This window comes from Peromyscus maniculatus, chromosome 20 (assembly GCF_049852395.1).
Source record: "Peromyscus maniculatus bairdii isolate BWxNUB_F1_BW_parent chromosome 20, HU_Pman_BW_mat_3.1, whole genome shotgun sequence".
Taxonomy (NCBI): Eukaryota; Metazoa; Chordata; class Mammalia; order Rodentia; family Cricetidae; genus Peromyscus; species Peromyscus maniculatus.
This window is the reverse complement of record NC_134871.1, coordinates 51,556,599-51,576,345: the sequence shown is the minus strand read 5'-3', so window position 1 is coordinate 51,576,345 and position 19,747 is coordinate 51,556,599. Positions and strand designations below refer to the sequence as shown.

The 19,747-nt window shown below is 49.6% G+C and overlaps 2 protein-coding genes and 1 long non-coding RNA gene across 4 annotated transcripts in view; 1 reads left to right on the top strand and 2 right to left on the bottom strand.

The window, feature by feature from the left end:
- Positions 1-285: 285 nt before the first annotated feature.
- Ccdc134 (coiled-coil domain containing 134) lies at positions 286-16,665 on the bottom strand. Of its 2 annotated transcripts, XR_013046522.1 has the most exons (8): positions 16,522-16,665; positions 14,425-14,543; positions 13,115-13,236; positions 12,825-12,909; positions 9,933-10,114; positions 9,546-9,617; positions 1,051-4,840; positions 966-1,020 (listed from the first exon to the last, which is right to left on the bottom strand). XR_013046522.1 is itself a non-coding variant. In XM_006980204.4 (7 exons), the coding sequence occupies exons 2-7, from the start codon at positions 14,525-14,527 to the stop codon at positions 4,715-4,717; spliced, it is 690 nt and encodes a 229-aa protein (XP_006980266.2). In that variant the 5' UTR covers positions 14,528-14,543; positions 16,522-16,665; the 3' UTR covers positions 286-4,714. The 2 variants fall into 2 exon arrangements, 1 of the variants encoding a protein (XP_006980266.2); XM_006980204.4 differs by having other exon boundaries at positions 286-4,840.
- On the top strand, positions 16,650-19,591 carry LOC143269791 (uncharacterized). The gene is made up of 2 exons (XR_013046523.1): positions 16,650-16,919; positions 18,937-19,591. It is a non-coding gene; the product is annotated as an uncharacterized LOC143269791 (long non-coding RNA).
- Positions 17,603-19,747, bottom strand: part of Mei1 (meiotic double-stranded break formation protein 1) — a 59,555-nt gene continuing 57,410 nt past the window's right edge. Inside the window, exons 29-31 of the mRNA XM_042264537.2 lie at positions 18,931-19,062; positions 18,654-18,766; positions 17,603-17,803 (exon numbers count right to left, since the gene is read on the bottom strand). Of these exons, the coding sequence (XP_042120471.2) occupies positions 17,758-17,803; positions 18,654-18,766; positions 18,931-19,062 (291 nt within the window). The 3' untranslated portion in view covers positions 17,603-17,757. The remainder of the gene's footprint in view (positions 17,804-18,653; positions 18,767-18,930; positions 19,063-19,747) is intronic.

Here is a 19,747-nt window from a genome sequence, read left to right as displayed (position 1 = left end):
CCCAAGCCCACCCCTGAAGCATCCCACGCCAGCAGTCGGTCACCTCACTGCATCATCATCTTACAGGTGGCCACATAGTACACCAAGGTGCAAACTTCCAAGAATGTATCCCGAGGAAACAAAGATTAGTGTTCAGAGAAATGCTGAGTAAATACACATACCCAAAGACATTCATCACAGAGTTCTTGGTAACTAGGGAAAACCCAAGACGCCCAGGAAGTCACCATATAAACTACCTCCACAGTGAAAGATCATGGCATCCTTAAAAAAATTATGGCATGGGCATTAGAAGAAAGTCGTGTGTATTTATTGACAGGAAAAAGCTTTCATGACGTACATGGGAAAATCTTCCTGAGTCTGAGGCAGCTGTTTTAGGGGTCAGACAGGCTGCACGGAGAAACTTGTGGCTCCATTAATCCGTGCAATTGGGCTGGGTAGGCAACTGTTATCTTCAAAACAGCACAGGACCACCCTGGCAATTTTCACCTTTATTTGATTTCTGTAGCAAGCAAACAGGTCTTGCCTTCCAGGTGTAAGGGTTGCAGCCCTGGGAGGGGAAAGGTTTTCCCAACGCAAGTGTTGCAGCTCCGAGGGGAAAGGTAACAAGCCTCACACAAGAGAATTACAGGCACAGACACAAGAGTGTGGCTGGGAGAAGCAGCAGAGAACTGAGCAGGAGGCAGGCTTTATACAGGGTTGCTTGAGGGTGTGTGTGGATGGAGGTTTCCTGGCAGGATTCTGTGGCCTGATCTTAGGAGCAAGTAGGGATTGGTGAGTTTCTGTGGCTGATCTTGGGCGGCTGCTTCTGCTTCTTCTTCTTCTTCTTCTTCTTCTTCTTCTTCTTCTTCTTCTTCTTCTTCTTCTTCTTCTTCTTTCTTCTTCTCCTTCTCCTTCTCCTTCTCCTCCTCCTCCTCCTCCTCCTCCTCCTCCTCCTCCTCCTTCTCCTTCTCCTCCTTCTCTTCCTCCTCCTCCTCCTTTTTTTTTTTTTTTTTTTGTAGAGCAGAGCTTGGCCACCTGTATCTTGAGGGGCTGAAAACTGCCTTTAGGGACCTTAGAGTACTCTGGGGACAGGACCTGGCCACTTGAGGGCCTTACATTAAGTGCTTGTGTGTGTTTGTGTGTGTCTGTGAATGACAAAAACACTGAACATAAAAGTAACAGACAATGGCACAAGTGACCAAGGAAAAGGTGTGATGAGACTCACAAGGGGCCTGCCTTGTGATATCAAGACTCTGGCCTGGGACCAGCAAGATGGGTCAGTGGGTAGAGGTGCTTGCCGATAAACCCAGTGACCCAAGTTCAATCCCTGGGATTCACCAAGTGGAGAGAACCAATTCCCGTAAGTTCTGCCTTTCCATGTATGCTTGGTGAACTGACCTGAAGAAGCACAAATGAAGGCCCAGTGGAAATGGCTGGTGGCACACACCTTTTCTGTGGGGACAGGTTATATGTAGTACACGCTGTCCTTGAACTAGGTTTGTAGACTTTTTTTTTTCCTTGAAATATCTTTATTTTTTTTAAGCAGGGCAATGGTAGCCCACGCATTTAATCCTAGCATTCTGGAGGCAGAGGTAGGCAGATCTCTGAGTTCAAGGTCAGCCTGGTCTACAGAGAGAGTTCCAGGACAGCCAGGGCTACACAGAGAAATCCTGTCTTGAAAAACCAAGTATAAATAAATAAAATAAAAATAAAAAATAAGTGGTAATAAGATGGTCACTGCCCCGGCCCAAACCTCAGCAAACACTGACACCTCCTAGCCTTGCCCACATAACTGACTGTCTCTTTCAGCTGGCTCCCGCTGCACAAGCTACTCCCCAGGACTTGGGTTGTTCATTTGAAGTGACTGGACTAAGTGTTATGTCCAGATATCTACTGTGCATTGGGTAGCTGCTGTACACCATGGAAATATTTCCCACTGACTTCCTCCAAGAGCTCTGCTTTCAGGTTTCCCCCATCTATCGGATATCACTACCTCTAGGAAGCTTTCTGGCTGGATCGATCAAGAGTGTGGCTAGACTGAGCTGAAACACAGGAAATGACGGTTGTCAGGTGGTAGCAGGGCAGATTTAAGCTGTGACTGTCCAAGAAGAAGAGCCAAGGGAAGGGAAGCTAGGCCAGAATACCTATTCCTTTAAAGAAAAGCGGAGGGAAGACACTACGAGAGACAGCAGACTTTGACCAAGGACAGAGCTGGGCACAAGAACAACCCAGAAGGATCATCCCCTAAAGCCCTCGTCCATCTGGACACTGACTCGGGAGGGCCGAGGAAAACAGAACTGAGGAGGGAAGGAGAGACATCTAGCAATGGCTGGAGACATTGTTAGTCGTCCTAACTGTGGGACTCTACTGGCATCTAGCCGGTGGGGGGCAGGGATACTACTAAATATCCTACACCACTCAGGATAGCCTGAGGACAGTAGAGTGGTTCAAAATGTGAACAGTGCCACACTGTTGAAATGCCCTGCTTAAGGGAAAATGAAGGGACTCCTGGAGTCTCCAGGAGTGCCATGGACTGGACTTAGAAGGCTGAAACATCCAAGACCACACTGTCATTATTGCCACCATGAGCACCCATAGCAATGGCCACTGGTCAGGCCACTAGAAAACATACACAGTTACCTAGGCTACGGCCACTACCTAAACATACAATTGGTAGAGCTACAGTCACATAATTGAATCCCAGCCACTGAGTGAGCTGGAGAAGCAAGTGCCCTCCCTCAAGTGTTTTGTGTTTTTGTTTTCTAAACCCACCCTCCCACCCACCACTAGGTGTGGTGACACACACCTTTAATCTCAGAATTAATCTCTGTGAGTTTGAGGTCAGCCTGGTCTGCAGAGTGAGTTCCAGGACAGTCTGAGCTACATAGTGAGACCCTGTCTCAAAGAAACAACCAACCAAACAACAACAAAATCCCAGAAAAGAAAGACAGGTCCACAGCCAAGCTGACCTGGTTCCTTAGAAGTTCTTCCTTCAGTTAAGGGAAGAAGCATTTTCCTTGCAAAGCCATCAACCACAACCTCTCTCAAAGAGGAAGGGAACAGGGAGGACCCTCGTGGCTGCCTCTGGCCCCTAGTCCCACAACACTAGCACAGGTTCAATAGATGATGGGTAGATCTCATCCTTTCCATAGGCCAGGAAGTCCCAGACTCTAGTGCTGTCATATCAGAGAAACCTCACAGGAATCGGCTAGGTCATACAGCTGGAAGGGACAGGCTGGGAATGCAGCCCAGGTCTCTTGGGCCAGCTGTGTATCTCTTCTGCATCGGATAAGCATTTCTATGGGAAAACTTCTCCAGCCCTCTTCCCGACTACTTCTCATCCCCATACTTCTCCTGCATGACTGTTGAGAAGCAGGCTACTCTGGGACCTTCCAAGAAGCCTCCCCAACACCTGGCTTCCCTTTGCTGTGCTGGCCAGTAGAAAGGCAAGCCTCCACGGATGTAGGTTGGAGCTTGGCCGAGGATTCAGACATCATCCAATTGATTTTACCAATGAAGGCACAGCTCAGGGAAGAAAGAGAGTAGGCCAAGGTCAGTCGGGCTAAGGCTCAGGTCTTGCCACCACTGTCAGCAGTAAGAGGAAGAGTGTTCCTGAAGGCAGGGGTATGGCTGGGGATGACACAGGGATGGTGGGTGTCTCCATGCCTTTAAGGGATACATTTTGGCTTGGCAAGATCGAAGAGGTAGCACTGTAATTTCAATAGAGCCAAGGCAGCCACCTGCTTTGGAATTCATAGAGACCAGGCTGCCCTCCGAGGGCCTAACTCCTGCCATAGCTCCCTGCCCTGTGGCCACGAGACTCTGCCTGAACCCTGAACTGAGAAGCCCACCGTCTGGTCAGCGCAGTTTACAGTAGTCCCATTACCAAGCCAGCCTCCTGTAACCTGTCCCCTATAACATCACCCCCCACACAGGCTCTAGCTTTAGCAGCAGAGAGAACAAGTTGATTGTCCCCTGAACCAGCTCAGTGACTGTCCCCAGTTATCTGAGACTAGAGATCATGTTCTTTTAAGGTCTCCTTGAAATAAACACCCTCCCAGGACACTTCTGGGTCCCCTCCAAACTGATCCCTTATGAAGGGCAGCAGTGAGTGAATGAGAGGCCTAAACCTCTTGTTTCTTGTTCTTGTTTCTCTGCAATGCGAAGGCCTGGGGCTCCCTCCCGGTGAGGCAGAAACATACTCCAGGCTGGTCCTGCCGCTTCTAGAAGCTCCTGGTGTCCTTACAGCCTCCTCGTCAGTCTTGGTGAGGCCAATGAATTTGCTGCCTTTTAGCGTTGCTCTGCAGAGAGCTGGAATGGTGATAGGCAGTCCAGGAATACAGTGAGGCCAGCTACAAGCATGACACCTTCACCTGTAATTCAGAGCCAGATTCTACCGCTTCCTCACAAAGGCCAGCAGCTGGCCTGCAACTCTCACCAAGAGGATCCAGACCAGGAGTCCCTCAGCCAGCCTCCCCCAACAGCTTCTCTGCAAGCTCCTGTCTACAGAACAGTGTCCTCTCAAGACCCCCTTGGTGTGCCCTAAGATCCCAGAGGCTCAGTCTTTTGGGCCAAGGCTCAGACCCAGCTCCTGAGGACTCAGCAAACATAGGGTCCCCATCCGGAAGTGGCTGGTGCTCACCATGGTGCTTGATGCTGCTATACCACAGCCACACGGCTGCGCCTCTTCTGACTGGCCTCTTGATGATCCCTTAGGTCCCAAACTGCTCCAGGGCTACAATTCAGACTGAGATCTCGAGATTCTTGGGCCTTTTCGGATCTCTTTCCGCTTCTCCTCCTTCTTCCGGCGTTTTTCTTCTTCCCTCAAGGCCTTCTGGAAAGGGTCAGTGCTAGGAATGAACTGAGAGAGCAGAGTGATTTGATTTAGTCTAGGAGTAGCAAAGAGTTTCCTCCGAGCTAACTCTTGGATGTTAAACAAGAAGGTTCCAGGAGAAGGCCCTGCCCTTAGAGAGTCTCAGACAAGGAATCAGATGAAAGGGCTCAAGGAAATGCTGACTAGATCTTGAGATGATCAGGGGCTTGACAGGCAGATAGGGAGACAGGAGATGTCAGCCGAGGCATGAACTGGAAAACAAATACTCTCTTCCAGGAAGAGGGAGCAGTGTGGCTCTTGGAATAGCTGCCTGACACCCTTCAGGAGCGAGGCAAGCTAGGAGGAGTCCTAGGCGACAGGTGCTGCCTCCTGTGCACAGGGGACAGTGTGCCCACACAGGGGACAGTGTGCCCACACAGGGGGACACAGGAGCAAAGCAGATCAGAAGGGAAAGAGACGGGAAGGCCAGGCAGACAGAGATGGGAGAGGACAAGGATTTGGGGGCAACTTCAACTTCAACCCCAGGTCATGACTCTTCTCCCTCCATCCTTTCCAGAAGTCTCCCCTAACCCACAGCTTCTGCTGGTCTCTGTGGCTAATTACTATCAAGCCTGCGTCTCTGTGTCTGTTTGTCTGTCACAGACCGTGGTTCCCATGACTACACTCCTGCAGGCCTTGAACATGCTGTGGCCTAGGCCCAGAAGGCCCTTCCCCGCCCTGTCGGCTGCATCTCGTTTGCGCCAATTCCGCTACCACTGCCCTCGGGACCTCTTCCATGGCTGCCTCCTCAGTGGCATCTGCCTCCTCAGTGGCACCCTCTCTTCAACTTTGTACTAATTTATTCTTGTGCTTCTCCTTTGTGGTCACCTACTTTGTGACTGTCACCTACAACAGCATGTCTCATGAGGACGGAATGTTGGTATTGGGTGTTGTGTTCCACTATGTCCCAAGCACAGAGCACCGTAACATCATTCAGTGTACATTTCTAACAGAATGAATGAATGGGCTCAGTAGACTGTAAACACAAAAGGATTCTTAGGACAAAATTGACAAGTGTGATCAAGGTAGGCGTTAAAAACAAACTAAGAGTGCCACCTTGTGGCATAACCTACCTGCCACATAAGTAGTCTGTGCCTCTGGGAAAAGGGGGAAGGACATCCCAAGAGTGGTCTGAGACAGGAATGATGTGTTCAGGCCACACAGCTAATGGAACGCCCAACTAACTAGGACTAATCCAACCAGGCATCCCACTCATCTCCCAGATACCTACCATTCTTGTCTCACAAGAGAATCTTCTCACTGAGAGGTCCATGATGAATACAAAAAAAGTGGGCAGGCTGGGGATCATCTGTATATTATGTATAAAGCCCTGGGTTCAAGTCCCAGTAGGGGGAGGAGGGGAGCGAAGGTTGGTAAAATTATCAGGATCATCCTCAGCCGACAAGAAGGAAATTATGTTGCTCCTATGGTCATGTCTAAGAGCATATCATAATACTACAGTAAATTTATCCTGGAATTTAGCTGACTCGCCCTCCTGTGGGACAGAGGCATATCTGACTGCAGGATGAGAAGCACCTACTTGCAGAAATAAAGCATTTCCCTAGGTGCCCCCTTGTGGCAAAAAGAATCTCTCCAAGGCCCTGAGCACCTCTGCATGCACTGATTGGGTACACCTAGAATCAAGGTCTTGTCCAGGGCTACTTATTGGAGTTATGATTACAGCATGCAGCCTTGAGGGGTGTACCACTGGGAAGGAGCAACAGCTACTTTCAGGGGAAAAACCATATTCCCTACCCTTGGCACAGAAAACAACACTGGTTCAACAGGAACCTCAGAGGTTCTGCTAGATGTAAATAATCAGGCGTGGTCCACTGTGGTTCAGCTAGGTTCAAAACAAAGGTGCTGACCAGAAATTAGCAAACGTTGCAGGTGTGGCCGCTCATGGTAGCATATGCCTGGAATCCCAGCACTTGGGAGGTAAATGCAAGATCAGGAATTCAGGCTACCCTGGGCTTCATAAGACCGTGTCTCAAAACAAACAAGGAAACAATAGAGAAACCCAGGAAGAGGTGCAGGTCTGGTTGCTATCTTTTAAAGGCCACTGTGTCTAAAGTTGGCCCTTGACTGGCAGTTGGAAACCATAGTCTTGATCAGTAAGAGTGGTTCACTGTTCTCAAACTCTGTGAAATCAATATGGTTTAGGGTAAGTTTCCTTCCAGCAGCTTGGAGTTTGGGTACTAGTTAGATACAGGGTACTCATATAACCAACTCCCAGTAAAAACCAGGGTACTAGGTCTCTAGTAAGTTGACAAAGCAAGCTCATACATGTTACAACTTGTTGCTGGGGGAATTAAATACATCTGTGACCACTGAGAGATAATATATACAGAAAGCTGGTTTCCCTGGACTTTGTCCCATGTGTCAAAGCTGGTGTCAAATTCCAGGGCTCAAGTGATTGTCCTAGTTAACCTCCCAAATAGCTGGGATCACATGTGCCACCACAATTGGCCAACAGGTCTCTATAACCTTGTAAAAACTCCCTTGTCCCACTAATATCTGAACCTTCTGAAAGGTCTAGGTGAAAGAAGCAGGTGACTAGAGAAAAGAGAAGTTATTGGTATCAGGATGGGACACATGAATAATTCAGCAATGACTCCAGCACCTAGGAATGGCTTGAGACTCTAGAAGGCCCAGAGAACAACACAGGGGCAGACACCACTGACTGTCACTGGTGTGCAAATTCCCACCCACATGATGGAGACTCACACCGATACAGTCAGCCCTGAACGAGCCTGTGTCCCACCCCATCAAAGGCCTCCTCCAAGTACCTATGCACACACAAAGCATAGGACAGCCTTGCTTTATTCTCACAGATAAATTATGGCTGCCCTGAAACTCCCTCTGTAGACCAGGCTGGCTTTGAACTCAGAGATTCGCCTGCCTCTGCCTCCCGAGTACTGAGATTAAAGGCGTGTGCCACCACTGCCCGGCCTATCTTTTATTCCTAATGCCTGAGCAGCCTTGGATTAAACCACACAGGCAACCTAGGTTAAAATTCTGCAGTTAAATACCCTCAATGCACTGAAAGGCAAACAATGTACTGAAGACTTAAAAGTGTAAAGTGGGAGAGAAAGGGCCACAGGAATATCTACTTGCGGTGGATGATTGTTGCTTTGGGCCCATCTATTGCTTCCTAAAATTATTAACAAATACAGTCAATGAGATTGGTAGGTAAAAATCTAAATTTCAGGTGGGTGTAATGGCTAATACATTAATTTTAGATGATATTCTGATGGTTCAAAATGAGACACACTAGTCCCCCCCAAGACTAGTTGAGTCAGGGACCCTGGGGAACATGATAACTGCCGTCAGTTTTGCAGGTTGGCCTCACCCCAGCATTCAGAATAGTGTGGTGGCTTGTGCCTGTAATTTCAGCACTCAGAAGGCTAAGGCAGGAATGTAGAGAGTTCAAGGTCAACTGGGGTTATAGAGTAAGGCTGTCTTAAAAGTCAAATCAACAATCAAAAAGCAATACATCTAACTGCAGCTTCAATAAATGACATGGAACAAAGTGAATGGATTTGGTCACTGCCTCTCAGATTGATCAGGCAGTAGGCTATTTGTGATTGGTGCTGGGCACCGTCCTATGTTCTTGCTGAGCACAGTAATGCAAAATCTGGTAAGTTCTCTAGTTTGATTAATAACTGTTCTAAGGCATTTTTAGTCCAGCCTGGCCTAAATTCACTATATAGCCAAGGTGGCCTCTTGCTCCAGCCTCCTGAGTGCTGGGGTTACAGGCGAGTACCACTATACCTCCCTTCTAGCAACTTGACCCAGACCACTTTTCAGGGTTATTTTTTGCAGAGAGACTAATCTTGGAAGGTTGAGGAATCATTCCCAGGACAAAGCATCGATCTGTTTAATTTGTTATGAGGAAAGATGGCTAACTTTCCAAGCACAGCAGTCTGCAGGTATAATGCAAACCCACTGCATGCACAACAGCTGCCCGGTTTCCACGGAAAGACCTGGAAGAACAAGGGTTCCTGAGACCATGAGCCCAACAGTCTAGCTCCCGCTTTTGCTGCACTGAAGAGCGTCTGTGACCCGCTGACATCTGCAAACAGTGGCCGGCTACTTGGTCAGCCTGCAAGCCGTACCACCTTGGCCCCGTCATCCTCACACCCCTCTCTACACAGGCGTCCGTCCTAGTTTCCTAGGCATGGGAGGGGCCCTTCCTTCCTCCCAGCCCTGCTTGGCCCTGCCCTGCCCCCTCTGCTCCCTCCCCCTGTATGTGTCACCATCTGTTTTCTCAAACTGCAGCTGTTAGCCCCCAGAGCCAAGTTTAGAACTCTAGATGAAAGAAAGGCGTGTGTAGGAGTAAGAACAGAAGCCCCAGGGTACCAGTATCAGAGGCTCGAAGCAGGGAAGAACGTGGTCTGACCTCACCTGGTCACTCGCACATTCACAACTTGGGGTACACAGTGTGCCATCGATGAGATAAAGATCATAGTCTCAGGAATTCCCCCCCCCACAATCTCCACTCCACCTCCAGCTATGGTACACATTTAGGGAGGAACAGTGACTTGAGGAACGGTTTCTGGATCCATATTCTTGGATTATCGGGTTCCAGGTTTAAAGCTCCCACAGCCTTCCCTAGGATGTAGCCCCTGCAGACCCAGCCCCCCATACCCATCAGACAGAAAGCAAACAGTTGCCGACCCCAGCAGCTCACCTCTGCCCGGTCTATTTTAAATGGGTTCTGGAAGTCAGAGTCTTTCTCAGTGATCCCCAGCTCCTGGGCCATCTGTGAATGAATGAAAAAGCTAGTCATCCTCTTCCGCCTTCTGCTCCCTGATTGCCAGAGAGCCATTCCCACCATGCAGGGACTTAAGCCTCAGACCCTGGGCCAGATGTAGGCTAAAAACAATCCCTAGGGACCCTCCAGGTCAGCACAAAACCCATTGAATTAGGCCTCCATGACCCAAAGTGCCCTGAAATGCACAAACAAACGTAGCTAAGTATTCACGACCAAGGATAACGGATAAGGCCAACCACAGACAGATGTGAGGTCGCCAGCCCACCACTTGACAGGGCTCCCGGCCCTCTTACCAGTCCTTACCAGGTTGAGGATGGGTGAGTGGGGCCCCTGGTCAAAGACACCCGTCTGATTGCAGAAGCTGATGCCCCAGCGGATGAGGAGGTTCCAGTTGGAATTGTGGTCAAAGTAGTGGTGTACGATCTTCGGGAAGCGCAGTACCACATCACCAAAGAAGGCTGTGTTCTCCACCACATGGGAGAAAGCTGGCAAGAGGATCTCAGTGAGTCGTCGGGGTAGTTGCTCTTCTCCTCTGGTCCACCTAGCTGGCCCCAGACCTCCTCCGGGAATGGAGGCATTTACTAAACCCACCAATCAGAGAAGGGTTGGCACCCACTGAGACAGGCTGTTCATTGCATGTGCAGTATGTGCCAGAGCCTTCTACCCCACTGACGGACTTCAGAGGGAGAGACAACTGCTCCTGTTTTACAGACTGTGTTGGTTAGGTGTTTGTTTTGTATGTTGTTGGATTTTTTTTTTTCAACTTGACATAAGCTAGAGTCATCTGGGCAGAAGGAACCTCAGAGAACTGCTTCCATCAGAACTGGTCTGTGGGCATATCTGTGGGGCATTTTCTGCTGGAGGATTAATGTGAGGACCCAGCCTACTGTGGGTGCCACCTGTGAGCCACCCTGGCTTATACAAGAAAGCAGGCTGAGCAAACCATGCGGAACAAGCCAGTAAGCTGCACCCCTCCATGGTCTCTGCGTCAGTTCCTGCCTTGGCTTCCTTCAATGATGGACTGTGATCCGGAAGCAAAAGGAAACCCTTCCCCACCCCCTCACCCCAAGTTGATTCTGGTCAAGGTGTTTATCACGGGAACAGGAGCAAACCTGGACACAGATAAGAAACTGGTGCTTAGTAGCTGATGGGGGTCAAACCTAGGCTGCAAACCTGGGAATGTGCTCAGACTCACAACTTGCTGCTGGGAAGACTCACTTGCTGAAGTCAGGCACAGCAGTGCATTGGGCATTCCAAAACCAGGGCTCAGGAATTCAAGGTTATCCTTGGTTATAGAGTCATGGGACCAGCCTGGGCTACATAAAATCTTAGGTATTCCCTTGTTTTGGAAAAAAAAAAAAAAAAATCCATTTACTTTGTGACTCGGAGATGGGCATTGTTTTGTACAAAGATGCCAACTCCCCAGCCGTGGAACCCAGTGTCCAGAGCTGTGTCTTGGTGTTAACTGTCTGTGCAGGGTCAGCTCTGTCAGGATGGCCAGCAAAGAGTTGTAGTAGTTTTATATTCTTTCCATTTAATTTTGTTTCTTTTTGCTTGACGGGGGGGGGGGGGGGGGGGGGTGTTGGGGGGGGTTGGGGGGGTGTCCCCATGCAGCCCAAATAGGACTGAGACTTATTATGTAACCAAGGATAGCCTTGAACTCCTAATTCTGTCTCTACCCACCAATAGTTGGGATTACAGGTATGCACACCATAACTAGCTTTAATTTTCTATTAAGTTCCCCCCCTTCTCTCTCTCTTGTGTCTTTGTGTGACCAAAGGCTAACCTAAAACTCAGTATGTAGCTCAGGTTGGCCTTGATTTCATGATCTTTCTTCTAAAAGTTAGGATTATAGGTGTGAGCCCTTCCTTTAAAATGGCTAACTGATAAACCTGTCTGGGTTGGACAATGGCCTTTGACAAAAGAGAAGCTAGCTACAAGCTTTAGAACAGCTGGTTCAAGAGCAGTTAAATGCTCAACACACTGAAGAATCTACCAGCCCTTGGAATTCTCCTCTATTTGTTATTTAAAAAAAAAAAAGTCTAGTAATTGGAGAATGCTGACAGATCTGAGAGCTATTAATTAATAAAGTAATTCAGCCTATGGGCTCCCTACAGAATTGGATACCCTTGCCCTCTCTGCTACCCAAAGAATGGCCTGTAATAGTTATTGACTTAGAAGACTGTTTCTTTACTACACCTTTATAAGAAAATGATAGAGAAAAATTTGCCTTCACAGTACCTAATTATAACAATTCCCAGGCAGTCAAGAGATATCAATGGAAGGTCCTCCCACAGGGAATGTTAAACAGCCCTACCCTATGCCAATATTTTGTGCAAAAAACCATTGGAGATAATTCGTGTGAAATTTTCACAATCCATAATTTATCATTATATGGATGATATATTATTAATTGATCCAAAGTGAGGCACCTTAGAAAGCATGTTTAAAGAAGTAAAAAAAGTTTTGCCTCGCTGGGGATTACAAATGAATCTACTCCATTCTGTAATCATGAATGTATTTCCTCAATTTATATCTTAATAAATTCTGTTACCTATTTAATAGACTCACATGGGTTGATCATAGTAATTTAAGACCAACCTGGTCTACATATCAAGTTCTAGGATAGCCAAGGTTACATAGCAGAAAAAAACAAAACCATGAACTGTTGGTAGGCATGAGTGAGGAGGGACCACCACTGACAGAAGTTCTTGCAAGAGGGGACAAAGGGACATGAACCATCCCCTCATCTTACTTGTTTTTCTCACCTGGTCTGAAAAGGGACTTAAGGAGTTTGGGTTTTTTCCTATAGTAGCAAAGCATGCAGGCAATCACACTCACTCAGCTATTTGATAGGCCTCAGTCACTTCTTCCAATGGGAACAATCCCTATTTGCCTCCCCCAAAAGTGACTGGCAGACTCTGCCCTGGCCCTTGGAGCGGTGGTAGGCAGACTCTTCTCTAGTTCCCCTGCCCTAACCACAGAACAACATAAAGGAATATATGCTAAGGACAGAAAAATTCTGTAATTACGAGTGGCTCCAGATTCCAGAAATGTGTAGAGAACCATAGACTAGGCCAACTCTTCAGGTATCACATGAGGATATTCTCAGGAACAAATGATAAGAACAGAGAAGGACCAGCTAGAGAATACTAGGGTGTCAGGGAGCCAAGTGAAGTGTTGGGGAGACCATACCATCTTTCAGCTTCTCATCCTGGGGGAATGGCCCGTCTGGGAGCACATCTGCAGCAGTGAGCACTGTCCGGGAGTCCTCCAGCACCTGAAGGAATCCCGGGTCAGCTGAGTGGCTTTGTGGAGACCTTCACAGCCTCGCTCCATCTCGTTACCTGAATCCCACTCTAAATCTTCTGGTTAGACAGTTCACTCCCTCCTTGAACACTATCCCCTCAGAGAACTCCTATTCACCCATCAGCGCACAAATCCAAGCCCTGCCCTGCTGTGAGCTGCCCTGTCCCCCGACACACCTTGAAGAGCCCCTTGAGCATGACGTCGAGGATCTTGTACTGCTGGTGGATGTCGTTCAGTTGTGCCAAGTTCTTCAGTGCCAGCAACTGCTCCCGCCGCTTCACCTCAAACATCTTCTTGTCTGAGCACCATGAAGTTAAGGGATGAACACAAGAGCCCTACCTGGACAATGCAGTGGCCCTGACCCAGAGGGCCCCTTCCTAACCTGTACCCCTAAAAGCCGTGGATGGCCATGGCCGGATGCCCCTGGGAAGAGACTGCTTGTGTAGCATACAGGTCCTGTAATGTACCATTTCTCAAAGAGCGGGAGCCCAGCACTCTGAGACCTGGCACCTACCCTTCCATTCCTGTGTCTTCCTGTCATCTCTCACAATCCTTCATGCTCCAGGACCTCCAGCAACCTGCTCAGACTGTAACCTCAGCCTGAGATGCCCCCACCGTTCTCTCTTGCTCAGAAGGTACACAGCACAGTGTTTCTCCCAAGACTTCCTGTATCCACCAGATCCTCGACCACAGCGAACAAAGGCCATTCATTCAGATGTTGTGGTGGTTTAAATGAGAATGGACCCCATAAGTCATATTGAAATGTTTGGTTCCCAGTTTGTTGGATCCTTTAGGAAGGATGAGGAGGTGGACATTTGACCATGTTAGAGGTGTGCCACTAGAGATGGGCTTTGAGGTTTCAAAGCCCACACCAGGCCCACTCTCTTTCTCTCTGCCTCCGGCCTCAGGATATAAGCTCTCAGCTACTGCTCTAGCACCATGGCTGCCTGTCTGCTGCCATGCTTCCCACCATGATGATCAAAGACTAACCCTCTGAAACTGTAAGCAAGTCCTCAATCAAACGCAGCCTTGGTCATGGTTTCTCCACAGCAACAGAACAGTAACTAAGACACATGCTTTCTCCTTCTAGCTCTGTGGATGTCTCAAAACCAGGGACGATCTTGTCTCATCCTTGTGTTGCCAAGGCATGGCTCAGAGGACCAGTGTCAAGACAAGCTAGCAATCCAAAGTTCTGGAGGACCCACCTGGGGTCTTACCAGTCAGGTGCTACACACATACACTCCTCACTGCGCCTTGCAGATCTGAGAGATGGACCCAAACTTCAGTTAACATACAGGGGAACTGGCTCAGGAGAAAACTGACTTGCTCGCAGTCTAGCTAGAGCTTGTTTCCTCTCCCTCCCATTCTTACCAACTCTGTCTGCTCATCTCTGGAACTCCCCCGAAGGAGTTATGGGTACTGAGAGACCTCCTTTACCAGCCATCAAAGACAGCCCATCCACCCCACCCAATCCCTAAAGAGATACAAATCTTGAGGCTCGGGTCCAGGGTGCTCTTTAGGGTGCCTGTGACTTCTGTGCCAGACAACAGCAGGACAAAGAAGGACACCAGGAACTGACGAAGGCCCATATCTGAGACTCTGGAGCTAGGGGAACAAACCAAAGAAGGCAAGCGAGTTCAGTGCAAAAGCAACTTCCCCAGACATGGCCCGACCTCCAAATCCCAAGGATCCAGCTCTGGGAAGAAAGCCCTGAAGATCTAGCCAGGGCTGGAGACTAGCAGGCACACAATGTAGGCCTAGAGGATTGTAGGAGAAAGAGAGACTTCAGCAATGCTTATCATACTGGATAGGGACCAACTGAGACTAGAGTGCAGGCTGGGGTCTTGACCACATCCGCCTTTGTTCCCGAGCAATTGTCCCAGCTCTCTAAACCAAAGCTTCCTTACCTGTAAAACAGGGCTTAGGAGGCCCCTTTCCTGAGGCAGAGAGGCAGGTCTGGATGATGTACTATGTCTGGAGGAATGCCCATAGCATTCCTCTTAATTCCCTGGCCCTAGCCTCCTAGGAGGGTCAACCAGGAAGTCTCAGGCCGTGAAACAGTATGTAAAACTTGTGTGGTTTCCCTCCTCCAACTTCTTCCGACATCAGAAAGAAAGAAGGGACACAGGGTGGGAAGGGAAGTGGGGAACTCTTGGGGATTACCACTCACTCGCATGGGAACCACAGGAACCACATGCAACGTCTGTTCCTGTTCCAACAGCCCAGGAAGTCCTAGAGCTGAGAACAGACACTGTAAGTATGGCAAGCCAAACACCCTGTCCTCGGCCCCTTGTGTAAGAGACAAATCGACAAATACACGAGTGTATATATTTTTAAAAAGAGAGAGAAAGACAGGACTAGGGAGATGATTCGGTTGGTAAAGTTGGAAGCATGAGGACCTGCGTCTGATCTCCAGCCTCCATGTACAAGCTGGGCACAGTGTATGTTTGTGGTCCTAGAGCTGGAGACAGAACTATCCCTAGGGCTCACTAACCAACTAGTCTGGCTGAATCTAGGAGCTCCAGGTTCAGTGAAAGATCCTGTCTCAACAAACAGGGCAGAGAACAATTAAGGAAGAGATTTGACATTGATCTCTGGCCTCCACATGCACAGAGAGAGGCGCACACACATGAACACATACACAATTTAAAAAGAAAATGATGAGAGGAAGCTGATCGATGCAACAGTAAAAAGTGGGGGCCAGGAGTAGTGAGTGGCTCATGACTGTAAGCCCACCACTCGGGAGGCTGAGGCAGGAGAACCTCCTTACGTTTGAGACTAACCTAGGCTACACGGTGAGATCTTGTCTAAAACTCCAAAATGGATAGAATAGGGGTGGAAGACGAAAATCAACAGAGGCCTCAGACTCAGATACCCAGTTTTACTAATGTGGAAACTAAGGGACAAAAATAAACGAATGAATGAATGAAGTGGCTGTCCTGAGTCTCACACTTGTTCCTAGACTGAGCCCAAAGTCCGACTCTCAGTTCAGTGTACCGTCTCTTGTCTCTAAATAGGCACAGGGCACCGCATATCAGAGCTGGCCGTACGCCAGCCCCAAGTTTGAGTTGCTCGGTGAGAGGCCCTTAGGGAACCTCTGCCTCGACTTAGACGGGACAGCTGAAGCCTAGAGGACTCCAAGATCATCCAGGACCCTCCTCCACCTTCCACTTCACGTTCCAGGACCTAAGGGAACCTGAACCAGGCCATAGCAAAACTTAGCTAAACAGAAATTTACCACACAAACTAAGATAATTCAAGCAGGACAAACGTGAGAAAGGAAAGAAAGAGGCGGACTGTGGGGACAGGTCTGGTTTTCTTGACTGTAACTCTACTATTCGGCCTCTAAAGCTCACTTCTGTCCAGAGCGTCCCCAGAGCTCTTTCAGGCTCGGCAAGCGACTCTGAACTCGTTTTGAAGAGCTAGAGGTAGTGGCCGGCCGCTGGTTGGTTCCAAGCCTTGGGACGTCCGAGGGGCTAGGGAGCCCTTGCAAGAGGTGTCGGAGTCTCGCAACCCGGACGCAGTGCGGGGGGCTCCGCACTCCCCTCCCAAGAAGCCGATCTGCACCCCCACCACCACCTACCGGGACCGGCGGTGCAAGGAGGCGAGGGCAGCCCCTCCGCGTGCAGCTCAACTGCCGGACGCAGCCAACTCCGCGGAAAGCGCGGAACTCCGGAGCACCTAGCCAGCCGCGCTAGGAGACCGACCAGCGGCCCGCCCCACCCACTGCGCTACTCCGGACCAATGAGAGCGGGCCGCGACCGCCGCGCTCCGCTGACTTCACTTCCGGCCCCGCCCCGGCTGGGCTCCGGCGCCGGTCGCCCCAGCTGTCAGCCCCGGCGTGGGACCGTCGAAGGCGTCGCTCGGCGCGGCAGGTCTCGTTTCTGGTCGAGTTGGAGGAAGTTAAGCTGCGGCGGGGCCTTTACTTTGCATAAAGCGCGTCAGCAAACCCAGGCCCGAAACTCTGGCTGCCCGGGCGCTGTAAGTGCCAAGCCTGATGTCTCAACCGAGCCGTCTTTAAACCGCAGTTCACAAGATCCAAAGAACTTTTTAAAGGAACCGGCCGAATCCGCAGCGCGGACCGCGGGCACCCCCTACTTGCCCCTCCAGTCCACTGATTTCTAAACCAGAGTTCCCCGTCTGTTCATACATCTTCAGTTTTGCTCGGGGTTGGGTGTGTGTGTGTATGTCAGGACAGCTAGATACGGAGGAGACAGGTGGAGTGGTCAGTTAGAACACGGTGCCCAGGCGGGGCTGATAGACAAACAGATGTGCGCAGAGCTGTCTGCCAGCAGCCAGCGACATTGGGTACAGGAAAGGGCTTTGAGGGGGCTGGCTGGAGCCAGGGGAGCTGAGACAGATTTACTCAGCGAGGCAGGCTGAGGGTTTGATTTTTCTTTGCCTGAGATTTCAACCTCTCCCCATGACCATTTGAGGTAAAGTACCTCTCCACGTTGCGAGCACAAGGCCTTTCTCTGCCCTCCCAGCTCAGGGTCGTGTCCTCTACCAACAAACTACTATGAGGCACTCTGCACATGCTCCTTAAATGCTGTCTCCATTCTGTCTCTCTCCACCCTCTGTGGAAACAACCCAGTGTCCGACTGACCACCAGCTGAGGAACAAGTTCCAGAAAGATGAGTTCAGAACGAAAGCCCACACAGGAATGCGAATGCCTTGTTTTATTTCCTGATCCCATTTTTCCACAATGGAGTAAAATGGCTCCAGATGAACGACTGAGATTGTCATTTTTCTATCAACGATTGTCCTGAATTTGTCTGCCGGTCTTCTTTCTGTGTCTGGACCTTTATATCCTGAAGGCTCAGCCTCTGATGTGGGACAGGGAGACATACACACCTCCAAGGCAGCTGGTACGCAACATGAGAGGAGAATAGAAGAGAGAGAGGGAGCTAAAGGGGCAGGGGAGGGAACATCACACTTCCAGAACCCCAGAAGGGCAGGAATTGTCGGATAAGAGCATGGATGCCGGGCTAGGGAGATGGATCAGCAGTTAAGAGCACTGGATGTTCTTCCAGAGAACTCGGTTCAACTCCCAGCACCCACATTGGTGGCACACAACTGTCTGTAACTTCAGTTCCAGGGGATCTGACACCTTCACACAGACATACACGCAGACAAAACCCAAATGCACATAAAGTAGAAATACATTATTTTTTTTTAAAAAGCATTGATGCTTCTAAAATTTTGAAGTATTCCTCCTCCACACACACACAGGCACTATAATGTCTCCAGCACATCACAACCTAGACAACTCTGGCCTCCAGGACAGCCAGGCTTTATTCTCCCCTGCCCCTTTCTCCTCTCCTTCTTCCCCCTCCCCCATTTTTTGAGACAGGGTTTCTCTGTGTAGCCCTGGCTGTCCTAGAACTCTCTCTGTAGACCAGTCTGGCCTTGAACTCACAGAGCTCCGCCTTCCTCCTCCTGAGTGCTGAGATTAATATCTCTCCTTTCTCTCTCTGACAAGGTATTGCTATGTAGCCCAGGCTGGCATGAAAATTTAAGGTCCTCTTGCCTCAGCTTCCTGAGTGCTGGGATTTACAGGTATGTGCTACCATGACTGGTCTCGATCCCAGGCTTTCTTAGGACTTATCACTCAACCGCCCTCCCTACTTGGACTAGGGAAAAGCATAATGCTACAGCCTTCACGGCCTTGGTGATGTTGCCCAGGCCAAAGCCCCCAGATGCAAGAAAGGATACAGCATGTCTTGAAGGGGTGGCTGGGCTGGGAAGGCGCTGGAGGGAAGGCCCTCCAAGGAGGCCTGCAAGGTCTGGATTGTGTTGTGGTCAGTCAGGAGACCCACATTCTGGACCTATGGGAGAAGGGACAGGAAAGACAGGCCTCTCTAACTGTCCCCCACCACCCATATTCTTGACTTCCCAATGGCTTAAGTGGCCAGAGCTTCCACCCTCCGCAGAGAAGATGGTCTTGAGGGTCTAGCCTCATATAACTGCATAGCATCCTTTTTCTACTCACCTGCAGGAAGAAGCCATGCAGGGCCTTGAGCGTATCATTTGGGAGAGCTGACAGGTCAGTCAAAGCTGCACCTTGCAAAATCAGACCCACCTCTTCACGAGAGAGGACGTTGATGCTCCGGTACTGCACAAACTAGCCCAGAAGAAAAGCCCCAAATGTCCGTAATTAGAGGAGATGCCGTTTCTGTGCATTGCTGTGCCCAGCACTGAGCGGGGAACATCATTCTAAAGTCCAGGCTTTTAGGCTCTGTACTGGTGAGAATGGGCGGGGCTGTCTCACAGAAGAACAGGGCAAATGAGGTAGACTGCGGTCCTGGGAGAGCTGGCCTCGGTGACTTCTGCACATCAAGCTCCCTCCTCCAGCCTTGCACTGCAAACTCCTGGCCAAGATGAACTGAGTGTGGTTCCTGTCGCCTCCCTATGTGCTCTTGACCCTCCTACACTCACCTCACTTCCTAGACTTCTGCCTCCTTCTGCCTACAGATCCTTTGAGCTTCGGCTGAAACATCACCTACTCTTCCCAAAAGCAATTACTGTTCTCTGTGTTTTCACCTCTGGTTTGTTTGTGGGGGAGCTTCACGGTCACCCCTGAGCTTGTTCCTTTGTTCTTTATCCAACAAGAATTATTATGTGCCAAATACTCTACCATTCAAAATACCAAACTTAGTTATGCATTTACTTGTCTTTCTCCTTTCCTAGAATGAGGGACCTCTGGAGGCAGAGTATGTGGGTGGCTCCGCCACATCCTTAGTACCTAGACCTGCCATGTGGCAACAACCCTGGTCACTGTTTCACGAAAGAAATAAGAGAAAATGTGT